Source organism: Anastrepha obliqua, chromosome 3 (genome assembly GCF_027943255.1).
Source record: "Anastrepha obliqua isolate idAnaObli1 chromosome 3, idAnaObli1_1.0, whole genome shotgun sequence".
Lineage (NCBI taxonomy): Eukaryota > Metazoa > Arthropoda > Insecta > Diptera > Tephritidae > Anastrepha > Anastrepha obliqua.
Genome location: NC_072894.1, coordinates 21,690,977 through 21,712,152, shown reverse-complemented (window position 1 = coordinate 21,712,152; position 21,176 = coordinate 21,690,977). Strand labels below are relative to the sequence as shown.

The window sequence follows — 21,176 nt, the reverse complement described above, 5'->3', positions numbered from 1 at the left end:
TTCAACGTACTTTTTCTTCAACTTATTGATGGCATCCGAACTGTTCAGCGCATTCAATTGTGTGAGATCGTTTATGGATGGCTGATGCGCTGATGCTGATATGGCCAAGTTGTTGTTGCTACCCAGACCACCGCTACTCGTGTTATTCGTATTACGACCGACCAGATCGGTGATTTCGGACATGGAATTTTTGATTTCGCTCAAATCGCGTTTCAGTGCTGCCGTCTTCATTTCGGACGATGATGTGGACGAGGAGGACGTGGACGAAGATGATGATGATGTGATGTGATGTAAACGTTTCTTTTCAACGCGTGTTGTTGTGCTGCTGTTGACGACCTGAAAGCAAAGTAAAATAAACCGAAAAATTTAATAAAAAATATAAAAATATACTTTCTTTGTTTTTGTTGCCATAATACAATAAATATTTTCATTTTCCAAAGATAAAGACAATTAATGAAGAAGTTAAATTAGGCGCAGTTTTTATACATTTCGAGACGCTGGTGGTAATTGAAAAGCGTCTAAGAAATACGAGAAGAAGCAAACGTTAAAAAGGGCAGGTGTAAATGTAAACAAAATGTCTAGTTTTAGGAAATGCTAGGAATGTTACATTTTGTTATCTTTCTATTGGTTTAAAGAGAAATTGTGGGAAATTGTGCTGCAGATTCACTCAAAAGTATGGGTGATTGGGTATAAATAAATATAAATTTGCATGTTTGAACAACATCGCAAAGATATTTTTGCAATGAGTCGGCTGTACTAAAAATACGCTACTCTCGCAACTAATTAATGTTTTCATTGTAAAAATACTGTTATTGTTTTTTTTTTTTTTGTCTTTTTGTTAAATGCCTGTAATCATTGTTGAACAAGCGGAAATATTTTGTCTTGTTTTTTTTTTTTTTTTTTGGCACGAGCGCGGGGCTTTGACTACACGCGCGTTGCTGGGAAAATGAAAATGAGCGATTGAATCAGAGAGAGAGAGAGAGGGAGAATAAAATGCAAATATGAATAGAAAATGAACAGAGAAAACATTTCGGAAAGTTAGAAATACTCAAAAGCCAATCTCGGAGATAACCAGCTTTTATCAGCGTACTAAATTTAAATGGCTATTCACACTAAAAAAGGCGGTAATATTGGTTAGGCAGAACAGTTTTGTGTGCATGGGAAGGTATTTGTAAAAATAATTACTGTTGTAAATTTACTTACAATTTATCAATAAGTTCAACGTCGCTTGGAAATCTTTGTATGTGTGTATGTAAATTTATCGCTGTATATTCGCTCATAATTTCTGGAGCGCAACAGGGAGCGGCGCGAAAATGTATACAGCTATTAATTATTTTGTACAAGCTGATTATACTTAAAAAAAAGGAGGTAAAAATGTGCAAAAAAAAAAGCAAAACTTTTCCCATTAGTCAAACATTTGCGAGGGTTTCGCAATTTCACGAAAATTACCGCTGAGTCTCTCATTAACTAAGGCACCGATTTGAAATAAATATGAAAAAAACAAACAAAAAAATAAATTAATTAATTAACGTCCAACAAAAGCAACAGTTATAAATAATTCGCAGGGACATAACTATTAATGTAATTTGACATTAAAGCACAATGGCACAATGACACAAGGGCACTAAAAAAGGCTCTGAAAGCCTTTGAAAATACGTAATGGGCAAATGGAGGGACGCAAGGAGTGCTATTTTATATAAAAGATATTTCTTAAGCCTATTGAACAATAGATGTTTTTATTCCTCTTTATTAACCTCCTTCTGCCAATAGGCTCCGAGGCTGCAAACAAAAAACACCGAGTGAAGTCCAGTTCTTCTCTTCCGTTTTTGTAGTTGTAGCAGTTCACTAGACCCTGTCAGTGCAGTGTAGTCACCGATCCTCATCGTCTAGCTCATATAACGGTAGGCCCAGGAAACGACTGTTTCGACAGATTGGCTTCAGAGCAAGAGAGGTGTTAGATCAGTGGGTTTGAGAGGGCATGTGAATAGGTAGTTATTGAGTTCGAGTTATTGAGTATGTCGGGGTTCTGGATAAGTAGGAGTTTAACATTCTATAATGTACTATTTTCTATTCTTGAGGCAATTGATTCGATACTAAAGTATTCGTGACTTTTCGTGCAAAATTATTTCATTGGACAGACTGGCATGCCATATACTGAAATATCCAGCCTTTTCTTGAAGCAAACTTTTAGTAACTGAGTCATCCCAAGTAACGGATCTGTCAACTACTCAACTACATCATGTGATTAAACTCCTTTCGACCATTTTTTGTGCGAACGCATAAAATTACCAGCCTATGCAGATGAATCGGTGCTGATAGACAACCTGTAAGCCAATATTGGGAAAGAAGTAGAAAGAGTTCCAAAATCTATAGCATTTGTTCATTGGGTGTAAAAATCTATGCAAAAAACCAAAAAACAAAACGAACAAAGTAGAAAAACTATAGTTAAACTGCGCAAATATTTATTTACAATCGACTCACATGGCTGCACAAATTACTCTGGCACGACTAACCGGCTACCAACACACATAAGCCATAAATACAAAAAATCATTTAAATTGATTACCGCCAAGCAGGCATATAGGCATGTAAGCAAAGTTTATGGCCGCACGAAAAGCCAAACTATATAATAAAATAAAATGAAAATAATTATATATGCAGTATAAAACCCCAGAAACATTTACCGCAAAGCTTAATTGTAAATTCCCCACATTGAGCGAAACTATTTCTTAGCGAATTCAAAAAAAAAAAAAATAAGAAAAAAGAAATTAACAAATATATTTGTATTTGTAGAGAACACTGACTGTGATTTGGTAAACTTAAATTGCCAACGGGTCGTATACGTAACAAAATGTCTTTCATTTGTGCCAACATTTCTTAGAGCGAATAGTACGCGAAATTTATAATTTTAAATTAATTTGCTATTTTATATGCCTGTTAAAATGTTGCAAATTCGATTTTTTCTCAAGAATGCGACAGGTGCATGCTCTGAACAGGGGGAATGGAAGAGTATTTCTGCTGTTTTCGCGGCTCTTGCTGAGGATAGGAAATCATGCATCTGTTTTTTTTTTTTTGTGAACTTGAAAAGACGCTAACGAAGTTATCGATTGCGATAATGACAAGTATAGATTTCAAATACTAACTGCAGTTAAGCATAATATAAAAGCAGCGATGAGCAGCAGAGAGTTAGTAGCAGCTGCTAAAAGAGCGTGAGTATGCGTGTATGTATTAATACACAACGGGAGCGCAATGAATAGGGAGAGAATAAGCAAATTGGCATTACTTGATTGTTTTGAACAGTGGGCAGAAGATTTTGCTTGCAATAAGTATATTTTTTTCTTATTATTTTATTATTCATTACAATGCTTCTTTAATTTCCTAACCGAAATATTTTTCATTTTGAGAGTTTTTCATTTCAAGGAGTTACAGGGTGCGCCATCTTTTATGTCGGTATGTAAACGCTGAATAACTTTGCCATTTACCAACCGATCGACTTCAACATACATGTTTTCGATACGTCAATTCAGTACAATTTCAACCATGGATCGATTTACACCGAAACAACCGAAATCGACGGTATAAAACCCGAAATGCTTGACCAGGTGATGACAAACGCAGAAAAAAGATCGCAGTTTGTGATTGCTAATAGAGGTGGCTACTTAATTGATATTGTATTCAAAAAATTCTCGTAACATATTGTAAATAACCAAACCAAATAAAAATACCTCACTTATACAAATCAGTTTTTTTTTTTTAAGTTATTCAATGTTTTCATACCGACATAAAATATGGCACATCCTGTATATAAATTTTTATCGCGTTTACCCCAATTTTAGCACACTAAAAGGCGTGCATTTGCATTGAGTGCTCATCGTTTGCATCACTGCATACGAGAGTTGTTGGTCATATTTCTGGCAATAAACACTTCTAGTGTTGTCAAGCACCATCGGATGTTTCCATTGGAAAGTTTGACAAATTTTAACATAAACACACTCAGAAAGTTTTTGATGTGATGATGTGTTAGCTTAGATTAGATTCGATTTGTGGGGGGTTGGACAAGTCCAAGCACTCAGTGAGTAGACCATTGTACTACACCCGGATAGATTTCAGTAGAAAGAATAGAGATAGGAAAGATAAAAAGTGGGTGGTAAGACGGACAAATTGGTTGGAGGTCACTCTTCTACAAATCTCTTGGATTCATTGATGAATCTTAAGAGATTCGGAAGAGGAAGATTATGGACTTTATCCATACTCAGTATATCGCCACCCAATATCCTAAGTCTGATTCTGGAAAACGCCGGACAGCTACAGAGAAAATGCTTTGCAGTGTCGTCATCCTAAAGACGAGATAGGCATATCGGGCTGCCTACCACCCCCATAGCAGCCATATGCTGACCACAGGTGTTGTGCTCTGTGATTACACCCACCAGTACTCTCAGACCATTTCTGCTGAGTTTTAGGAGAAAGGTCGCTATTTTCCTGTTTGGCTCTTTCACAAAGCCCTTGGCTATTCTGCACGAGTTCAACCCAGATCAACGTCCTCTATGGGTAGACCTCATGAAGTCGTCAATCCCTAGTTGAAATGATGCGGAATTGACACCTAGAAAGGGTTCAGAGCCTACTGGCATACTTGCAGAGCCTTCATCAGCCAATTCATCAGCTAACTCGTTCCCTGTAATACCACAATGTCCAGGCACCCGAATAAGACTAACTTTGATGTGTTTTGCAACACTGCTCAGTTTTGTCTTACATTCACCGACGAACTTCGAAGAGCGAAGAGCACTCGGTTAGTTGCAGCTTGACTGTCACTACAAATTCCAATACTGCTACCCCGCCCCTTTTTCTCAATTAAGAGAGCCATATTAGTGTTTTTTAAAAATCATCTTGGCAAAAACAAAAAAAAGGGATTAAATCGTGAAAATTTTCGTGCGATTATTTTCTACAGAACAAGATTACATTGTTGAACCAAAATAATTATACGGCGAGTAAGAAAATTTTGGTGCCGTTAGTGCCATCGATTGTTTTGCTGCACTACTATGGCTTATGAGAGTTTCCAGCATACATAGGTATATAGATGCTCTTAATCAAGTGGTGGACATTGACTCGAATGACCCAATAAAATTCATCAGAAACACCTTATGATTCAGTCAAAGGGATAAGCAAGCCAATGGGACCCCACTTTTAGTCAAAGTGCGTCGCTGTTTTCGGCACAAGCCACTGCAGTCAATCCGCCCGAAATCGCGTTTAACACAAAAAAATGATGTTTCTGAATGCGAGTGAATGGCAGAATATTCTCGCACTACTACGTGCCATCAAAATTAGAGGTATAGCGACCTTTGCTATTTTGGCCATAAGACAACTTTCTTAAGTTTTACATTTTCAAGCACTCATTTTATAAGTGTTTGTGTGTGTGTAAATGCATGAATGTCTTTTCAAAATCTAGCTATTAGTAATCATTTCTAATTTTGGTTAGGCTGTCTTTATGTGTATTTTATTTAAATTTATGCAATGTTTCTGTTTTTATGCAATTATTTAGCTTAGGGGAAATGTCATGTTTTACGCTTAGGCGTTCAAGATTTTACTATATACCCACTACATATGTACGTAGGTTTGTATATGCTCCGATATGGGTGTATATGTAAGGTAATTACCGGCACATTGTGTCATTCAGTGCCCATTCAGTTTTGCCGCCTTTTTGAGCTACTTGTACGTAGGCGTGTGTGGCGACCAAAAGTCGCACTTCTGCTAATAACATTTAATTTTTATAAGGAAATAAGCTGTCTGGAAGCTAATACTAAAGTGAAATAATTGTGAAATTTTGTATTTTTAAATTTTTTCTATCCCAGACTAAGAAGGCAATTTGACTGTCATCAGTTTAATGCTTCTTGATGCCAACTCATCCTCGACAATTAGGAAAACATTACCAATGTTCATCGGAAATAAGAAACTCAAAATAGCATTTTGAAATTCACAAAATCGAAAATTCAAAGGAAATTGAAAATTACATATTTATTTAAAATAGTTGATGTTTGACATTTATATATAAAATTAGTGTTAATTCAGAAAATTCAAATTGTTAATAAGTAGTAAAATTTCTTGGGTGTCGGCATTTAATTCATGCGAATGCATTTTATAAATTATGAATCTGGGAAAATTGGCTAATTTTAGTGATGTGCTAATACCCTATGATCAAAAAGTAAAGTGAAGATGATGTTGACTGTTTTCTTCGATTACCAAGGCGTGGTGCACCACGAGCACCTTCCATAGGGTCAGGGAGTCAATAAAGAATATTATTTATCCGTTTTGAAGCGTTTGAGAGATGCTGTACGTCGCAAACGGCCGGAAATGGGGACAAACAATTCTTGGATTTTGCATGATGATAACGCGCCATCGCACCGAGCCCAAATTGTGCTGGTTTATTTGACCAAACACCAAGTAAATACCATCGTGCAAGCAGCGGATTCACTTGAGATGGCCTCGTGTGACTTCTTTTTGTTTCCCTTAAACTTGGAAGGAGATTTCAGTCGATAGAAGAGATCAAAGTGAATGCGGTGAAGGAGCTGAAGGCCATCCCTTCGTTGGGCTACTAAGGGTGCATGGAGAACTGGGTTAAATATTGGCACTTGTGTGTTTCTTCAGACGGGTCATATTATGAAGGAGATAAAATAAGTTTGGTTAACTTTGTTTTGTTTTATATAAACATTCCCGGTACTTTCTGATCATAGGGTACTTGTGCATACATAATTAAGTCACTTTATGCTTTTACAATGTTCGCAAAATTTTTCATGCTAGATTTTAACGTTAATTTTATATAAAAAATATAGTTCATTGTATAGCGAAAGCCTTAGAAATCAAAGTTGCAAGCTTTATGCGAACGTCATAAAAGTTTAAAAATTGTCATAAAAATTTTTAACTTTTTAATCAGAATCTTTAGAAAACTTTTGACATTTTTGACAATTTTTTTAGTATTTTCTTTCATGCTAAAGATTTCCGAATGTGTGCTTTAAATGCCAGATAATGTTCGCCATCGTATGCAAAAAAAAAAAAAATGAAAAAAATAATTGTGAAAAATCAGCGCGATTATTAAGCAACTTCAACTTTATACTACTAAAATTGCATGGGCTATAAAAAAGCAATTCACAAAAGTTTTGCAAAAATTCCAATTAAAATGTTGAAAATACTTGTATACATTTTTTTTGAAATTGGGAACTGTTTTCACTATTCTAAAATATAACTAACACTATTCAAAATATAGTATTTTAAGCTCTTATACTTTATATTTTCTACACAATTCTCTTCATTCCACATAAAAGTTTTTGTTAGCAGCCTAAGGAAAGCGATGAAGTAGATACGTGTCAGTAGTAAAATAAAGTGGTGGTTAAATTTCAAGGGCCGATGTTGAATGTGAACCACACCTACACGTCAACGACACCGTTGGACTTCTTTCTTTGGGGTTATTTGAAAAAAAAAGCTAGCAACAATTCAAGAGCTAAAGGGTGAGATAGTTCGGCACATTAACGGCATAGAACCTCAATTATGCCTCAGCGTCATCGAAAATTTGGACCATCGGATGGAGGCCGATATTTTGTTACACACGGAATTGAGCCATACTAATATTATCATAATAAAGAGAAATGATAATTATTTCTTAAAAATATTGTATTTTATTCAAAATCAACACCGGCCTTTGAAACTTAACCAACCTTTATATGATGGGTGGATGCAATTTAGCTTTGACTGTCTGGCCGTCCAAGTGCACGGAAAACTCGAGCAAATATTGAAATATATTAACTTGACTCGGGTTCGCATTCACTCTTATTTTAGGAACGAATTGAAATGGGCAACATTTTAATTTTGATTGTCGTCCGTCCACTCATTGATTGATTCCATACATACGTTAATGCCCTTGATATATGTACATATATGTATACTTTAGGCCGGGTCGATTTGTGGGGAGGCAAAAAAATCGCCCATTGCTCTGTGAAAATCATATTCTAGGGATCAAAATAAGAAACTTTGCCGAAGGAACCATACCTCTAAAACGAATTCTGATGTCCCCCAATTTGGGTCGAACTTTTTAGTTTCTTTTCTATAACTCACTTAAATTAATTTTTTCATTTACATATGTTCTGACTAAATAAATTTCTTAACAGAAAAAATAGATATTATTATAAATAAATAAAAATAAAGAAAAAACATAGCCATTTAGCTGATTTTTTCATGTAAAGGCCAAAAATGGTGATATTTTGAAATTGGGGGACGTCAGAATTCGTTTTAGAGGTATGGTTCCTTTGGCAAAGTTTCTTATTTTGATCACAGAGCAATGAGCGATCGACCCGCCCTAGTATACTTATATTATTTTTGGCAAAGAGTTTACGATTATGCAGCACATTCATCTTGCGCATAACCATAAGTCTTAGAAGAAACAGAAGAAGAGGCAGTTCTTGGTCAGATATAAATCCGGGTCGCCCCGGTAGCGTAGAACCGACTGTAGTAGGAACGAACTAGAGTAGCTCTCTTTCTGTTTTGTCTAAGGCGAAGCCTCAATCTTGAGGGCAGTTCTTTGTCGAGTAACCTGAGTGTGGGTACCTGCACGTTCTTACGTCCCTTGTGAAGCTCGAAGGCAATGGTACGTTAGAAATCATGACCACAAAATCATCACATCATCTTCATCAACCAGCCGTTTGCGTCCACAGTTGAACATTGGCCTCACCCACTGATTTCCAATTTTCTCTATCTTGTGCTGTTTTTAGTAATAAGGTCAAAAAACCTTAGTCACTTCTAAGGTTATAGGAACTTACATACTTACATCTAAAGTGTTACAGGTATACGCCACTTTTGGCTAGGTCGTCAGCTCTTTGTGACGGAACCCCACGAAGGTATACGATTTTAGTTATAGCGAACCTTTTTATGGCTCCTTAGTGAAACTACAAATTTTCAAGAACAAGTGCAATGTGAAAGCAGCACCTTTATGATCGGCTAACTGCCGATGTAAAGGTTTGTCCACTTGCAAGATGGGTTGCTTTTTTGACTTGAGTTTCATAGAGTCGGCCATCTTGATGCTTACACTCAGTCCGACCTCAGCAGTCCAGCTGGTAATGCCACTCGCTTTTTGAGACATTACAACTAATAATGACAAAGCCTGCATTCGGAGTTTCCAGTTTCTGAATTATGAAGTTTATGAATGTTATCGATGCCCACCATGATGGTGATAGGACCCTACCCTGTAGCGTACTTTTGTGATCGGTTCTGTGATCTTTTAAAAACTGCATTCCACAAAGCTAATTCTACAGCTTAGCATATTTTCTTAGCATTTATCTTAGTAGGAGCTAACCCTTAATGAAATTAACAGCAATTAATTTCAACATCAATATGGAAGAAATTTCGGTTGTCTTTTGCTTAATTGTAAATGTGTTAGCTTGATATTTATGCCCGTACTTATGTTCAATTGTTCTTTCTCAGGCAATGGCAGACCTTCGAGTGCATTTCTGCAATAAAAAAGTTGCTCATAAAAAATCATCTACCATTCGGAGGTGGCATAAAACGTTGGAGCTCTCCTAACATCAAAACGCACACCATAAACAGGAGGAGGAGCAGCTCGGCCAAACACCCAATTGATGTAAGCCCCAATTATGTATGTATATATATGTACATATATATAATAATTCTTTCTAGATCTTGTTTTTCATATCAACTAAATTTGTGTACTTATATATGTACTTACATGCCATACATATGATTAAGTTGCTCGATTATTCAAACTTTCAATGACTGCTTAATAAATTTTCTACTTTATTTTTTGAGTCACAAAACATTTCTTTGTTTTTACTGATCTTATCGAAAGCTTATCGAGCATATTAATTTATCAGTCATATCAAGCTAAGAATGTTAAGTCATAGATATGAGTTCTGCAAAAAATGGCGAACTAAGACTATGTAGTTGCATACGGAGCGACATTTCGACCAGTTTTAAATACTTTTTTTATTGTTTTTTTAATTTCGATTAATTTTTCATTATAATTTAGTTCATTCTACAACAAATGTCATATATGTATATTATGTAAATAAAAGTTTTAGATTTTGTAACTGATTTAACAAATTTTGAAATTTTTTTATGAAACAACCTTCAAACCTTTGTGTATTCGTAAAAACAAAAAAACCTATGTTATGTATGTTACCATGACACATGTTCATGGCACATAATATAATATCATGTATCATATTGTGAACATATCACAAAGTTGCGTCTCACGGGTAAACGACACCACACGCGCAAGACTAAAGCGCTGACCGTGCATTTCCCAAACTTACGAATTTTCCCAGCACATGCTGATGCAACGTGACCTGGCCAAATTCTAGTTGTAATATAGAAGTAAGAATATTTTGTAAATTTAGTTTTTAAGTGAACAATAAACAGAAAAGACGTGGACTCCTGTCCACGCAATATTTTTAAAAACTCAAATTAATAAATGAAAATTTAACTGGCGCCCGAGCAGGGACCAGCGCGCGTAAAGTACCCAAAGCCCGAAAGTCAAAAAGTACGGCTACGCGAAACGTCGTGAGTGATAAACTAGAAAAAAAAAACAAAGTGAAGAAAAAACGACAAATAGCGTGGGACAAAGTGGAACAACAGTGACGCCGAAGGACCCCAGTACAACAGGAAAAGGAGAATACCAAAGCGCCCAACAAACATCCACATGCAGCACTGGACTCTAATGTAAGATTACTTTTAAGATATTTCTTAATTATAAAAAATATTGTGAAAAAAAAAATTAGTGAAAATTTGAATTTCTTAAAGAATTAAAGAGTAAAAAAAAAATATTCTGTAAACTTCGAGAAAATAAAAAATTAATATTTTTAAAGAATTAAAAGTGAAAAAAGAAAAATATTTTCGTAAAGTTTGAGGAAAAAGTTGATATTTTTAAAAAAAAGTGGGAAAAAATATATATTTTGTAAAATTTGTGGAAAATAAGAAAATTAATATTTTTGAAAAGAATACTTTGTAAAATTCCGAGAAAAGAAAAAAGTAGATCCTTATTAAAATTTGAGAAAAAATTGATATTTTTTTAAAAAAAGGTGAAAAAAATATATATTTGTAAAAATTGAGGAAAATAAGAAAATTAATATTTTTGAAAAGAATATTTTGTAAAATTCTGAGAAAAGGAAAAAATAGATTTTTAATTAGTGAAATTAAAAAGTCTGATAAAATATTTCGTAGGATTTGCACTAAATAATACTTGAGTGATCAATTTTACTTGGAGTTAAAAAAACAAAAAGAATAGAAAATGCCAGGGACCGCAGACGAATTAGTGGAGCAATTGAATCAGCTCAGGATAGAATACGGAGATTCTAACCCAGACAACCCGTCAACCTCTAACCATCCTGGTATAGAAAGAATTGTGAGAGAAGTACTCAAAAATATGAGTACTCCAAATATTAAGGATTTTAGTGAGCCTAATATATCGTTGAACGCGCGAAACGTGAACGAGTTAGATAGAATCCCTGACATGGTGAAATGTCTTAGGGAATTTTCCGGACGACCAGGAGAATTCAGCTCCTGGCGAAAAAGCGTAGATAGAATTTTCAAAGCCTACGAGGAGTTGAAAGACACTCCTAGGTACTTTGCCATCTTACATACCATACGGCACAAAATTATTGGCGATGCCGATACCGCCTTAGAATCGTACAGCACCCCACTGGACTGGGCTCAAATCCGCAAATGCTTAATGATGCATTACTCGGATAAGAGAGATATTGGTACACTTGAATACCAATTGACCACCTTGGCTCAACGACAAGATGACATTGCAACCTTTTACCAAAAAGTTTACCAGCACCTTTCGCTTATTTTAGACAAGATCTCATGTTTGGATCTTGGCGACGAGTCCATAAGGACGATGACGAACTCATATCGGGAGAAAGCTCTCGATACCTTCATCAGGGGACTAAATGGCGACTTGCCACGACTCCTTAGCATCCGTGAACCTACAACCTTGCCTCAAGCCCTTCATCTCTGTCAAAAATTGGACAACATGTCCTTCCGTATGAACCATGCACATAACGTGCATAGATCAATAAATCAACCGCCGCCGCGACCTCCACGGCAAAATATATCAAATAGCCGCCCTTTTTATCCTGAACTTACGTATGTGGTATCCCCGCAACGGTATAACTATCCTCCGAGACAAGTAAATAATTACAACAATAGGCCATTTAACATGACACCCCGGACGCACCCGAACCAGGGTAATCCAACGTATTATAATAGTAGACCAAATTATCAGTCTAACAACAACTTTGGAATACGCCCCCAACAACAATTAAATCAAGGATTCAACAATCGCTCCAACTTACCCCCAAAACCACCAGTCGCAATGGATGTAGATTCTTCTCTACACTCTAGACAGATTAACTACCAAAATAGGCCAAGTCCTAATCAAAACACTCAACCGCAGAAACGTCCACTATCTTCTCAATATATTCGCCCTCCGAATAAAATGCAACGTACTTTTCACGCAAATGCAGTGTCACAAAATGTAACCAATTATCCTACAGAGCCAAACCCAAATCAGAGTTATTACGGTAATTCACATGACGACTACTACAAAGCAATGCAGCATGTAATCGGAGCTCCAGAAGGGCAAAGCAATTTGAATACTAGCGAACAAGACCACTCCGAAGTAGACCTAATTAATTTTTTAGACTAACGCCGTCCTCACTTCCGTACTATGAATTTACAACAAGGCGTGGGGACCAATTGGATTTTCTTATTGACACAGGATCCAATAAGAACTATATTCAATCAACTAGGATAAGAAATCCACTACCAAATAAGCCATTTAAAGTAGAATCAGTTGCGGGTAATATTGAAATAACACATCATACATTTATAGAAATTTTCGGACCAAATATAGAAAAAATTAAGTTCTTTATTCTGCCACCCCTGAATTCTTTTCATGGGATCATCGGCAACGACACCCTCAGAAAACTAAAAGCTATAATAGATACTGAAAAAGGCACAATGACCATTTTTCCGGGGATTGTTATCCCACTCAAGCAGCGAATATCCCAGCAAGTTAATAATGTCAAATTAGAAATTCCACATCTCCCTGCAGAGCATCAACGGAAAATAAATAATATTATTGCAAAATGCCCAAAATTGTTTTCTGATCCTGACGAAAAGTTAACATACACCACTCTAGTTAAAGGCGAAATCAGAACTATTAATGATAATCCTGTGTATTCCAAGCCTTACCCCTATCCCATGGCTTTGAAGGCAGAAATAGAAAAGCAAGTGGAAGAACTCCTTGACAACGGAATTATAAGAAAATCTAAATCTCCATATAACTCTCCTGTGTGGATAGTTAACAAAAAACCAGATGCATCCGGCGAGAGGAAATATCGTATGGTTATTGATTATCGAAAGCTCAACTCAGTAACCATCCCAGATAAATACCCCATTCCCGAAATTAACGAGGTCCTAGCAAATCTCGGTAACAACAAATTGTTTACAGTAATTGACCTCAAAAGCGGGTTTCATCAAATTCCGCTACGGAAGTCAGATATAGAAAAGACTGCCTTTTCCGTTAATAATGGAAAATATGAATTCCTCCGTCTACCCTTCGGGCTAAAGAATGCCCCCGCAACCTTCCAAAGAGCACTAGATGACATCCTTCGTCAACATATAGGAGTCAGATGTTACGTCTACATTGACGACGTTATAATTTTCGGCAGGAACGAGGAAGAGCATTTGGAAAATCTTGAAATGGTATTTAAAACCTTAGAAAGTGCGAATATGAAAGTACAATTAAGCAAATGCGAGTTCGCCAAACAGGAAGTCGAGTTCCTAGGATATGTCATCAGTTTAGAAGGAATAAAAACAAACCCCAAAAAAGTTGAAGCCGTTGCACAATTTCCAATTCCCCGTACTCTGAAGGAGTTGAGATCTTTCCTAGGAATGTCAGGCTATTACAGAAGATTTATTAGGGATTACTCCAAAATTGCCAAGCCCTTGACGACGCTACTTCGCGGAGAAGCTGGAAATACTTCAAAAAGAAACTCAAGGAAGTTAGAAATAAACCTTAATAAGGAAGCTATCGAATCATTCAATAAGATTAAAAATGCTCTAATATCAAGGGATATTATCCTGGCACATCCCAACTTTGAAAAAGACTTCGAACTTACAACGGATGCATCCGACTTTGCTATAGGAGCCGTCCTATCGCAAGAAAATCGCCCAATAACCTTCATCTCGAGGACTCTTAATAAAACGGAAGAAAGTTATGCAACTAACGAGAAAGAGATGCTTTCTATAATCTGGTCTTTAAACAACCTAAGAAGCTATCTGTACGGTTCGAAGAAAGTAAAAATAATTACCGACCACCAACCATTGACCTATGCACTCAGCCACAAAAACGCAAATAGCAAAATGAAGAGATGGAAAGCAATATTAGAGGAGTATAATCATGAATTATTATATAAACCGGGAAAATCAAACGTAGTAGCAGATGCACTTTCGAGGATACTAAACCAAGTCAACTCGCTTACGCCTACTACCCATAGTGACGAAAGTTCAGGCCATGACCTTATACCCTGTACAGAAGCGCCAGTGAATGCCTTCAAGAACCAAATTTTCCTTGAGGAAGCGGACACAGCTTCGTACCAGTTTAAGATAGTTTTTCCAACGATGCATCGTTACGTAATCAAGGAGCCACAGTTCAATGAGCAAAATATTTTGGCGCTCCTCAAAAGATATCTGAATCCATCGGTTATAAACGGAATTCATACAAATGAGAGAACGATGGGTTTAATCCAAAACATCTATCCACTACATTTTAGAAACTTCAAATGCCGATATACACAAAAAATAGTTGAGGACATTGTTAACGAACAAGAACAGGAAGAAATTATCCTGAGGGAGCACTTAAGAGCCCAAGCGGCTTGTAGCCAATTGCACGGTATGCAAAGAAAGTAAGTACGAAAGACATCCCAACCAACCAAAACTGGCAGCAACTCCACTACCAACTTTCCCTGGTCACACAATACACATAGACATATTCCTGACAGAGGGTAAAAGAGTTATGACCGCTTTAGATAAGTTTACGAAATACGCGGTAACAAAAATGTTAAATAGCAGATCTATAGAAGACGTTAGAGACCTTTAAGAGAAATTCTGTTCTCCTTTGGCGTCCCGAAAGTTGTCGTAATAGATAATGAGCCATCACTCAACTCTAATTCAATTATGTTTATGATGAGGGACGAGCTAGCAATTGAAGTCTATACTACTCCACCTTATAAAAGTCAGGCAAATGGACCAGTGGAAAGATTCCATTCCACGCTGACGGAAATAATGCGCTGCATTAAGGAGAATGGCGGGCATAGAAATTTCGAGGAGCTGCTAGAGAGGGCAGTATCTGAATACAACCACAGTGTCCATTCCGTTACCGAAAAGAGACCTGTAGATCTATTTTTTTGCAGAAACGTGACCTTCACACCAGAAGACATTGAAAGGACACGTCAAAACAATTTAGAAAAGATAGCACAAAAACAAAGAAAGGACATCGACTACCACAATAAAAACAAACAAGAAAATAAAATATATTTACCGGGACAGGTAATTTTTGTTAAGAAAAATAGAAGATTAGGTACTAAGCTAAGTAAACCTTATAGCAAAGAAATAGTTAAGGAAGATAGGAATAGCACGTTAGTGACTGAAAGAGGACAAATCATTCACAAGAGCAGAATACGGAACTAACTACAACATTTTTTTTTTTCAGGTTTTTTTTACCACTGTGCCTCGCAGAGGTGCAGATACTAGACTACTCGAATCCCAATTAATCACAATAGAAAAAGGAACAGCAAAACTACAGACAGGACAATTTAGGATAATACACGAAATAGATATTGACAATACAAAAACAGAAACATTCTACAGAAACCCGAACTACCCCTTCATATCACTCTTAATAACTCAAATAAAGGCCCATATTAATAACCTAAGAATAGATAGGAAATCTAAAAGATCACTAAATTTTTTGGGCAGTGCATGGAAATGGATTGCAGGAAGTCCAGACCATGAAGGCCATGAAATAGTTGTAAACAAATTAAATAACCTTCTAGAAAATAACAATAATCAAGTTCTTATTAATAAGCTTACGATAGAAAAAGTTAATGAAATCACAAATATCACAAACCATATTATGAAAGATATGCAAAACAACGAAGGTAAAGAAATAGAATCATTTTTGAAATTAAAATACAAATTAGAAATTATGAAAGAGGAAATCGTAAATATCGCTTATGCGATACATTGGGCAAAAGCCAATATAATAAATTCATACCTAATGTCAACCGAAGAAATCGATATTGCAAAAAAAATTTTTGATAAAGATAACGTCCCGTTTGTAAATTTGGACGAAGCTCTGGAATTTTCTGAAATTAAAATAGCGACTAATGGCAAGACAATCATTTATATTATAAGTTTACCAACTGTAGAAAATCAAATTTGTCAAACTATTGATATCAGAGCGGTAAAGAAAAACAACAATATTAACAAAATCAGTTTCAATTCAATTCTTAACTGCGAAAAAATTATTTATGGAATAAAAAGCAATTGTAAAAAATATAACTCATTACAAATATGTTTAAGGGATAATTTGCTAGATTTAAGTAATGATTATTGTATTAGTAACCTTTTAACAAGTCGTTTGCCAAACTGCACGGTCACAAATAGCCAGCACATCCCAGACTTCGAGGAGCTGTCACCTGGAGTTATATTCCTAAACGATTTCAGGGGCGGTGTCCTAATAAATGAAGACTATACAACTCTTAACGGTACTTTTGTGATTCACTTCAATAACGCCACAATTCAAATCAACGGAAAGAAATTTTTCAATGGGCAAAAATCAACGAACAAACCCCTACCTGCTATTCTCCAACCAATATCAATATCAAACAGAAGTGAAGAAATTCTTTCTTTAGAAATGCTAAAACAATTAAATTTCAATAATACAAAAGAAATTAGACTAACAGGATCGTCATATCGGCTCAAGTATGCCGCAAGCATCAGCGTTATGATAATACTTATAATCATTGCCATATTTTCAAACAAATTAATCCTGTCACCTAGAAAAAACAAAGAAACACGGTCCATCGATTTAACGGAGGCTGCAATAAAAGGACTTAACCAAATTTTCAACAAGACTTCAAACGAGGACGTTTGAATCTTAGGGGGGGGTTTATTACCATGACACATGTTCATGGCACATAATATAATATCATGTATCATATTGTGAACATATCACAAAGTTGCGTCTCACGGGTAAACGACACCACACGCGCAAGACTAAAGCGCTGACCGTGCATTTCCCAAACTTACGAATTTTCCCAGCACATGCTGATGCAACGTGACCTGGCCAAATTCTAGTTGTAATATAGAAGTAAGAATATTTTGTAAATTGAGTTTTTAAGTGAACAATAAACAGAAAAGACGTGGACTCCTGTCCACGCAATATTTTTAAAAACTCAAATTAATAAATGAAAATTTAACTTGTATATAAAGTTAAAATACATAAATCTTTGTTGTTATAAACAGCAAAATAGAAGATCTATAGAAAAATAAAATTTTTTTCGTAATCATAAAGAATAACTCAACCCCTGGTTTATCTTTTAAGGGGTTAGGAGGAAGTGAGAAGCTTGAAAAAATTATGATTTTCAATAATTTTTTTTTTATACTTTTACAAAAATAAAAACATGGCATTAATGCATTATGTTTCGAATTGACTTTAGTAAAATTTGAAAAAAAAAAATGTTAATAATTGTAAAAGTTATCGCTGTTTGTGTGAGCCTATTTCTCCAGAAGTCCCTTGTGGTGATCATCACAAGTGCTTGGAGATTCATCTAAAATCAATCAGTCAAGAGAAATTAGTTTTATTAATAGATAGGTTTGTGCCTGATCGAAGCTTCTTTTCAAAATTAACAATATGGCGGCCTCAAGAAATATTTTTCAGATCTTCGAGAAAAAACCGACAATTAATTGTTAAAAAAAATCGGAATTATTGAAAAAAAAAAATACTTCGATCAAGCACGAGTTTTTTATGTTTTTCAAAATTAGTATAAATTTTATTGAAATCTACTAAGCGGCTTTTAAGTTAAACATAGTTTTGAGAAAAATGCATTTAAAGTTTTGCTTTCCGCTCCGGAGCGCCCGAGCGCCCTTTGTTTATTGTTGAGTAACTCGAAAAGTATTTGTCGGATTCACTTCAAATTTTCACACAATATTTTTAAGATATTACACTTAAGGAAAATTAATCAAATTTTTTGAAAATTTTGACTAGCCCTAACACCTAAAATGTCGTGTTATTTCGACACTGACAACTACATAAATATTTCGGGCTCAAAAAAGTTCTTTGCTGAGCTCTCTGGAATAATAAGAGGAAAACGACCGGAACTGCGGAAATATCAGAAGTGTTCTACACTAAGATAGGGCGCCGTTTTTATTATACATTGCCTTCCAAGATTTTAAGTTAAATTTAACTTCCCAATGATAACCAATCCACCTTAACAGCCGAAACGAATAGTGTGTGACTTCTAAAGGGTGGTTAAATTTCAAGGGCCGATGTTGAATGTGAAGCACACCTAAACGTCAAGTTTTTTCTGCATTTTAATTGACATTTTTCAATTTCAAACTAACTTAATTTGAGCCATAGAAAGATACACAATCGAGCAACCCGCTAAAGTTATTCAGGCTTATTATGAAAATGGGCGTTCAAATCAAAATGCATATCGCGCACTTCGTGAAGAAAATCATCTTCAGTGATGAGGCACATTTTCACCTCAGTGGATTCGTCAATAAGCAGAATTGCCGCATTTGGGCGAATGATAATTCAAGAGTGATGCCGAAAAACCAATGCACCCACAAAGAGTGACTGTTTGGTTCGGTTTATGGGCCGGCGGCATCATTGGGCAGTATTTTTTCCAAAATGAGGCCGGTCAGGCAGTTACTGTGAATAGTGTTCGCTATCGTAAGATGACAACGAAATATTTATGGCCCGAATTGGAAGATATGGATGTGGAAGACATGTGGTTTCAACAGGACGGTGCCACTTGTCACACAGCTAACGAAACTATGGCTCTTTTGCGCGAAAAATTTGACGGCCGAATAATCTCACGTCGCGGCGATGTCAATTGGCCGCCAAGATCATGTGATTTGACATCGTTGGACTTCTTTCTTTGGGGTTATTTGAAAGAAAAGGTGTACGTCGATAAGCCAGCAACAATTCAAGAGCTAAAGGATGAGATAATTCGGCACATTAACGGCATAGAACCTCAATTATGCCTCAGCGTCATCGAAAATTCGGACCATTGGATGGAGGTGTGGCGGCCACTTGGCCGATATTTTGTTCCATATGTAATTGAGCCATACCAATATTATCACAATAAAGAGAAATGACAATAATTTCCTAAAAAAATTGTATTTTATTCAAAATCAACACCGGCCCTTGAAACTTAAGGACTTTCTATTTGCTACCTTAGGTAAAGTCTGCTTTAAAAGAAAAAAATCGAAGATTTATAATTTTTACAAATGGCGTCGTACGTCAATCATATTTGGTTCTCGTGAGGTAGACAACTGTCGATAAAAACAGAACGGAGCGTTTAAAGGTCAAAATAAAGAACGTTTAAAGGTCAAAATAAAGATTTCCATCATACAAAATTTTTTTTATTTATTAAAATAGTTAATCAGAAACAAAATTGGATGATTCATTTTGCGCCACCTTGTGCATACATTAAATTTATTTATATATCAAATTAGATTTTCTGCAGTTCACTATTTTTTCAAGCATTTATTTTCGCTGTTAAAAAATAGTTTTTAAAACTATTATCTTGACCTCTAAAGATTCAAGGACGCATGCTCAAGTAAGTTAAAACTATACTCGTATATGAAAGAAATATTCCTGCTATTATTCTACATGACAGTGTTTTAGTATTATTTTTCGCCAAAAAAAAACTTGGAAGAGATATTAGCTAATAAGGCTACACACAATTTTTTTGGTAGTTTTTAAGTTAAGTGATTTAAGTCCAAACTGACTGGGGTTTTCCCACAACAAATGTCCAATTTTGGTTTGCAGATCTTATTTTTCATCTACAAGCTATCCCGGAAATGCGCGCGGAGTAGCGGAAATAAACATTTTTGCATTTTTGGTTGCTCTAATGTAATGGGCTGGCAACTAAGTAATTGGGGAGTTTTTTTAGAAAACCAAAGACAATTTTTTCATGGAACTAAATAACTTTATTCTGTAATGTTTTGCCCATTTCAATCAATGAGCTTTTGCCACCATTCAGGCAGCATCATAATCCCACATTCATAAAACTTCTGCTTTTTATTAGCAAAAAACTGAATCAGATACGATTTGACATCATCTTCGTTATTGAAATTTTTACCATTCAAGGAGTTTTGTAAAGATCGAAACAAAAAGCAATGAGATGGTGCAAGGTGAGGACTATATGGTGGATGCGGCAAAACATCCCAGCCGAGCTCCAATAATTTTTGCCGAGTGGCCGAAGATGTGGGGTGGTGGGGATGTTGGGTGGTAAGAGTTCAAAGTAGACAATTCCTTTGTAATCCCACCAAACTGATAAAAAAACCTGCTTTTGATGAATATAAGCTTTTGATGTTGTTTGAGTAGGTTCAACTGGCCTGCTCTATGATCTTTTCAGCTTGATATTGTTGTAAGCCATCCATTTTCATCGCCAGTTATCAGTCGTTTTAAAAATGTATATTTTTCATTCCGTTTCTTTAGCAAATCACAGCTGTTAATGCGTTGCGTTAGTTCGTGAGGAATCCATGTATCGAGTCTTTGAACATAGCCAAGTAATTTTCATTGCATGTATGTGATACATGAAACTTCTCTGCAATCCCACTTGTTGTACTCTCATCAACTTCAACTGGACGACCAGAGCGTTTTTCATCTTTGAGTGAAAAATCACCAGAACGAAATTTGGCAAACCAATTTTGACACTGCCGTTCTTTTAAGGCTTCGTCACCATAAACAGCCTATAACTTTTTATGAGCTTGCTGTGCGGTTTTCCCTTTGCGGAAATAAAAAAGCAAAATATGACGAAAATTACCCTTTTGATTTTACATTTTTCAACGAATGCCAAACGAAAACTACGCAACCG

At 35.8% G+C, this 21,176-nt stretch overlaps 1 protein-coding gene across 6 annotated transcripts in view; it reads right to left on the bottom strand.

Moving 5' to 3' along the window:
* LOC129243114 (NAD(+) hydrolase sarm1-like) overlaps window positions 1-21,176 on the bottom strand; it is an 86,024-nt gene that overhangs the window by 31,496 nt on the left and 33,352 nt on the right. For all 6 annotated transcript variants that reach the window (XM_054880251.1, XM_054880249.1, XM_054880248.1 and 3 more), the window contains exon 2: window positions 11-336. In XM_054880251.1, the coding sequence (XP_054736226.1) occupies window positions 11-336 (326 nt within the window). The remainder of the gene's footprint in view (window positions 1-10; window positions 337-21,176) is intronic.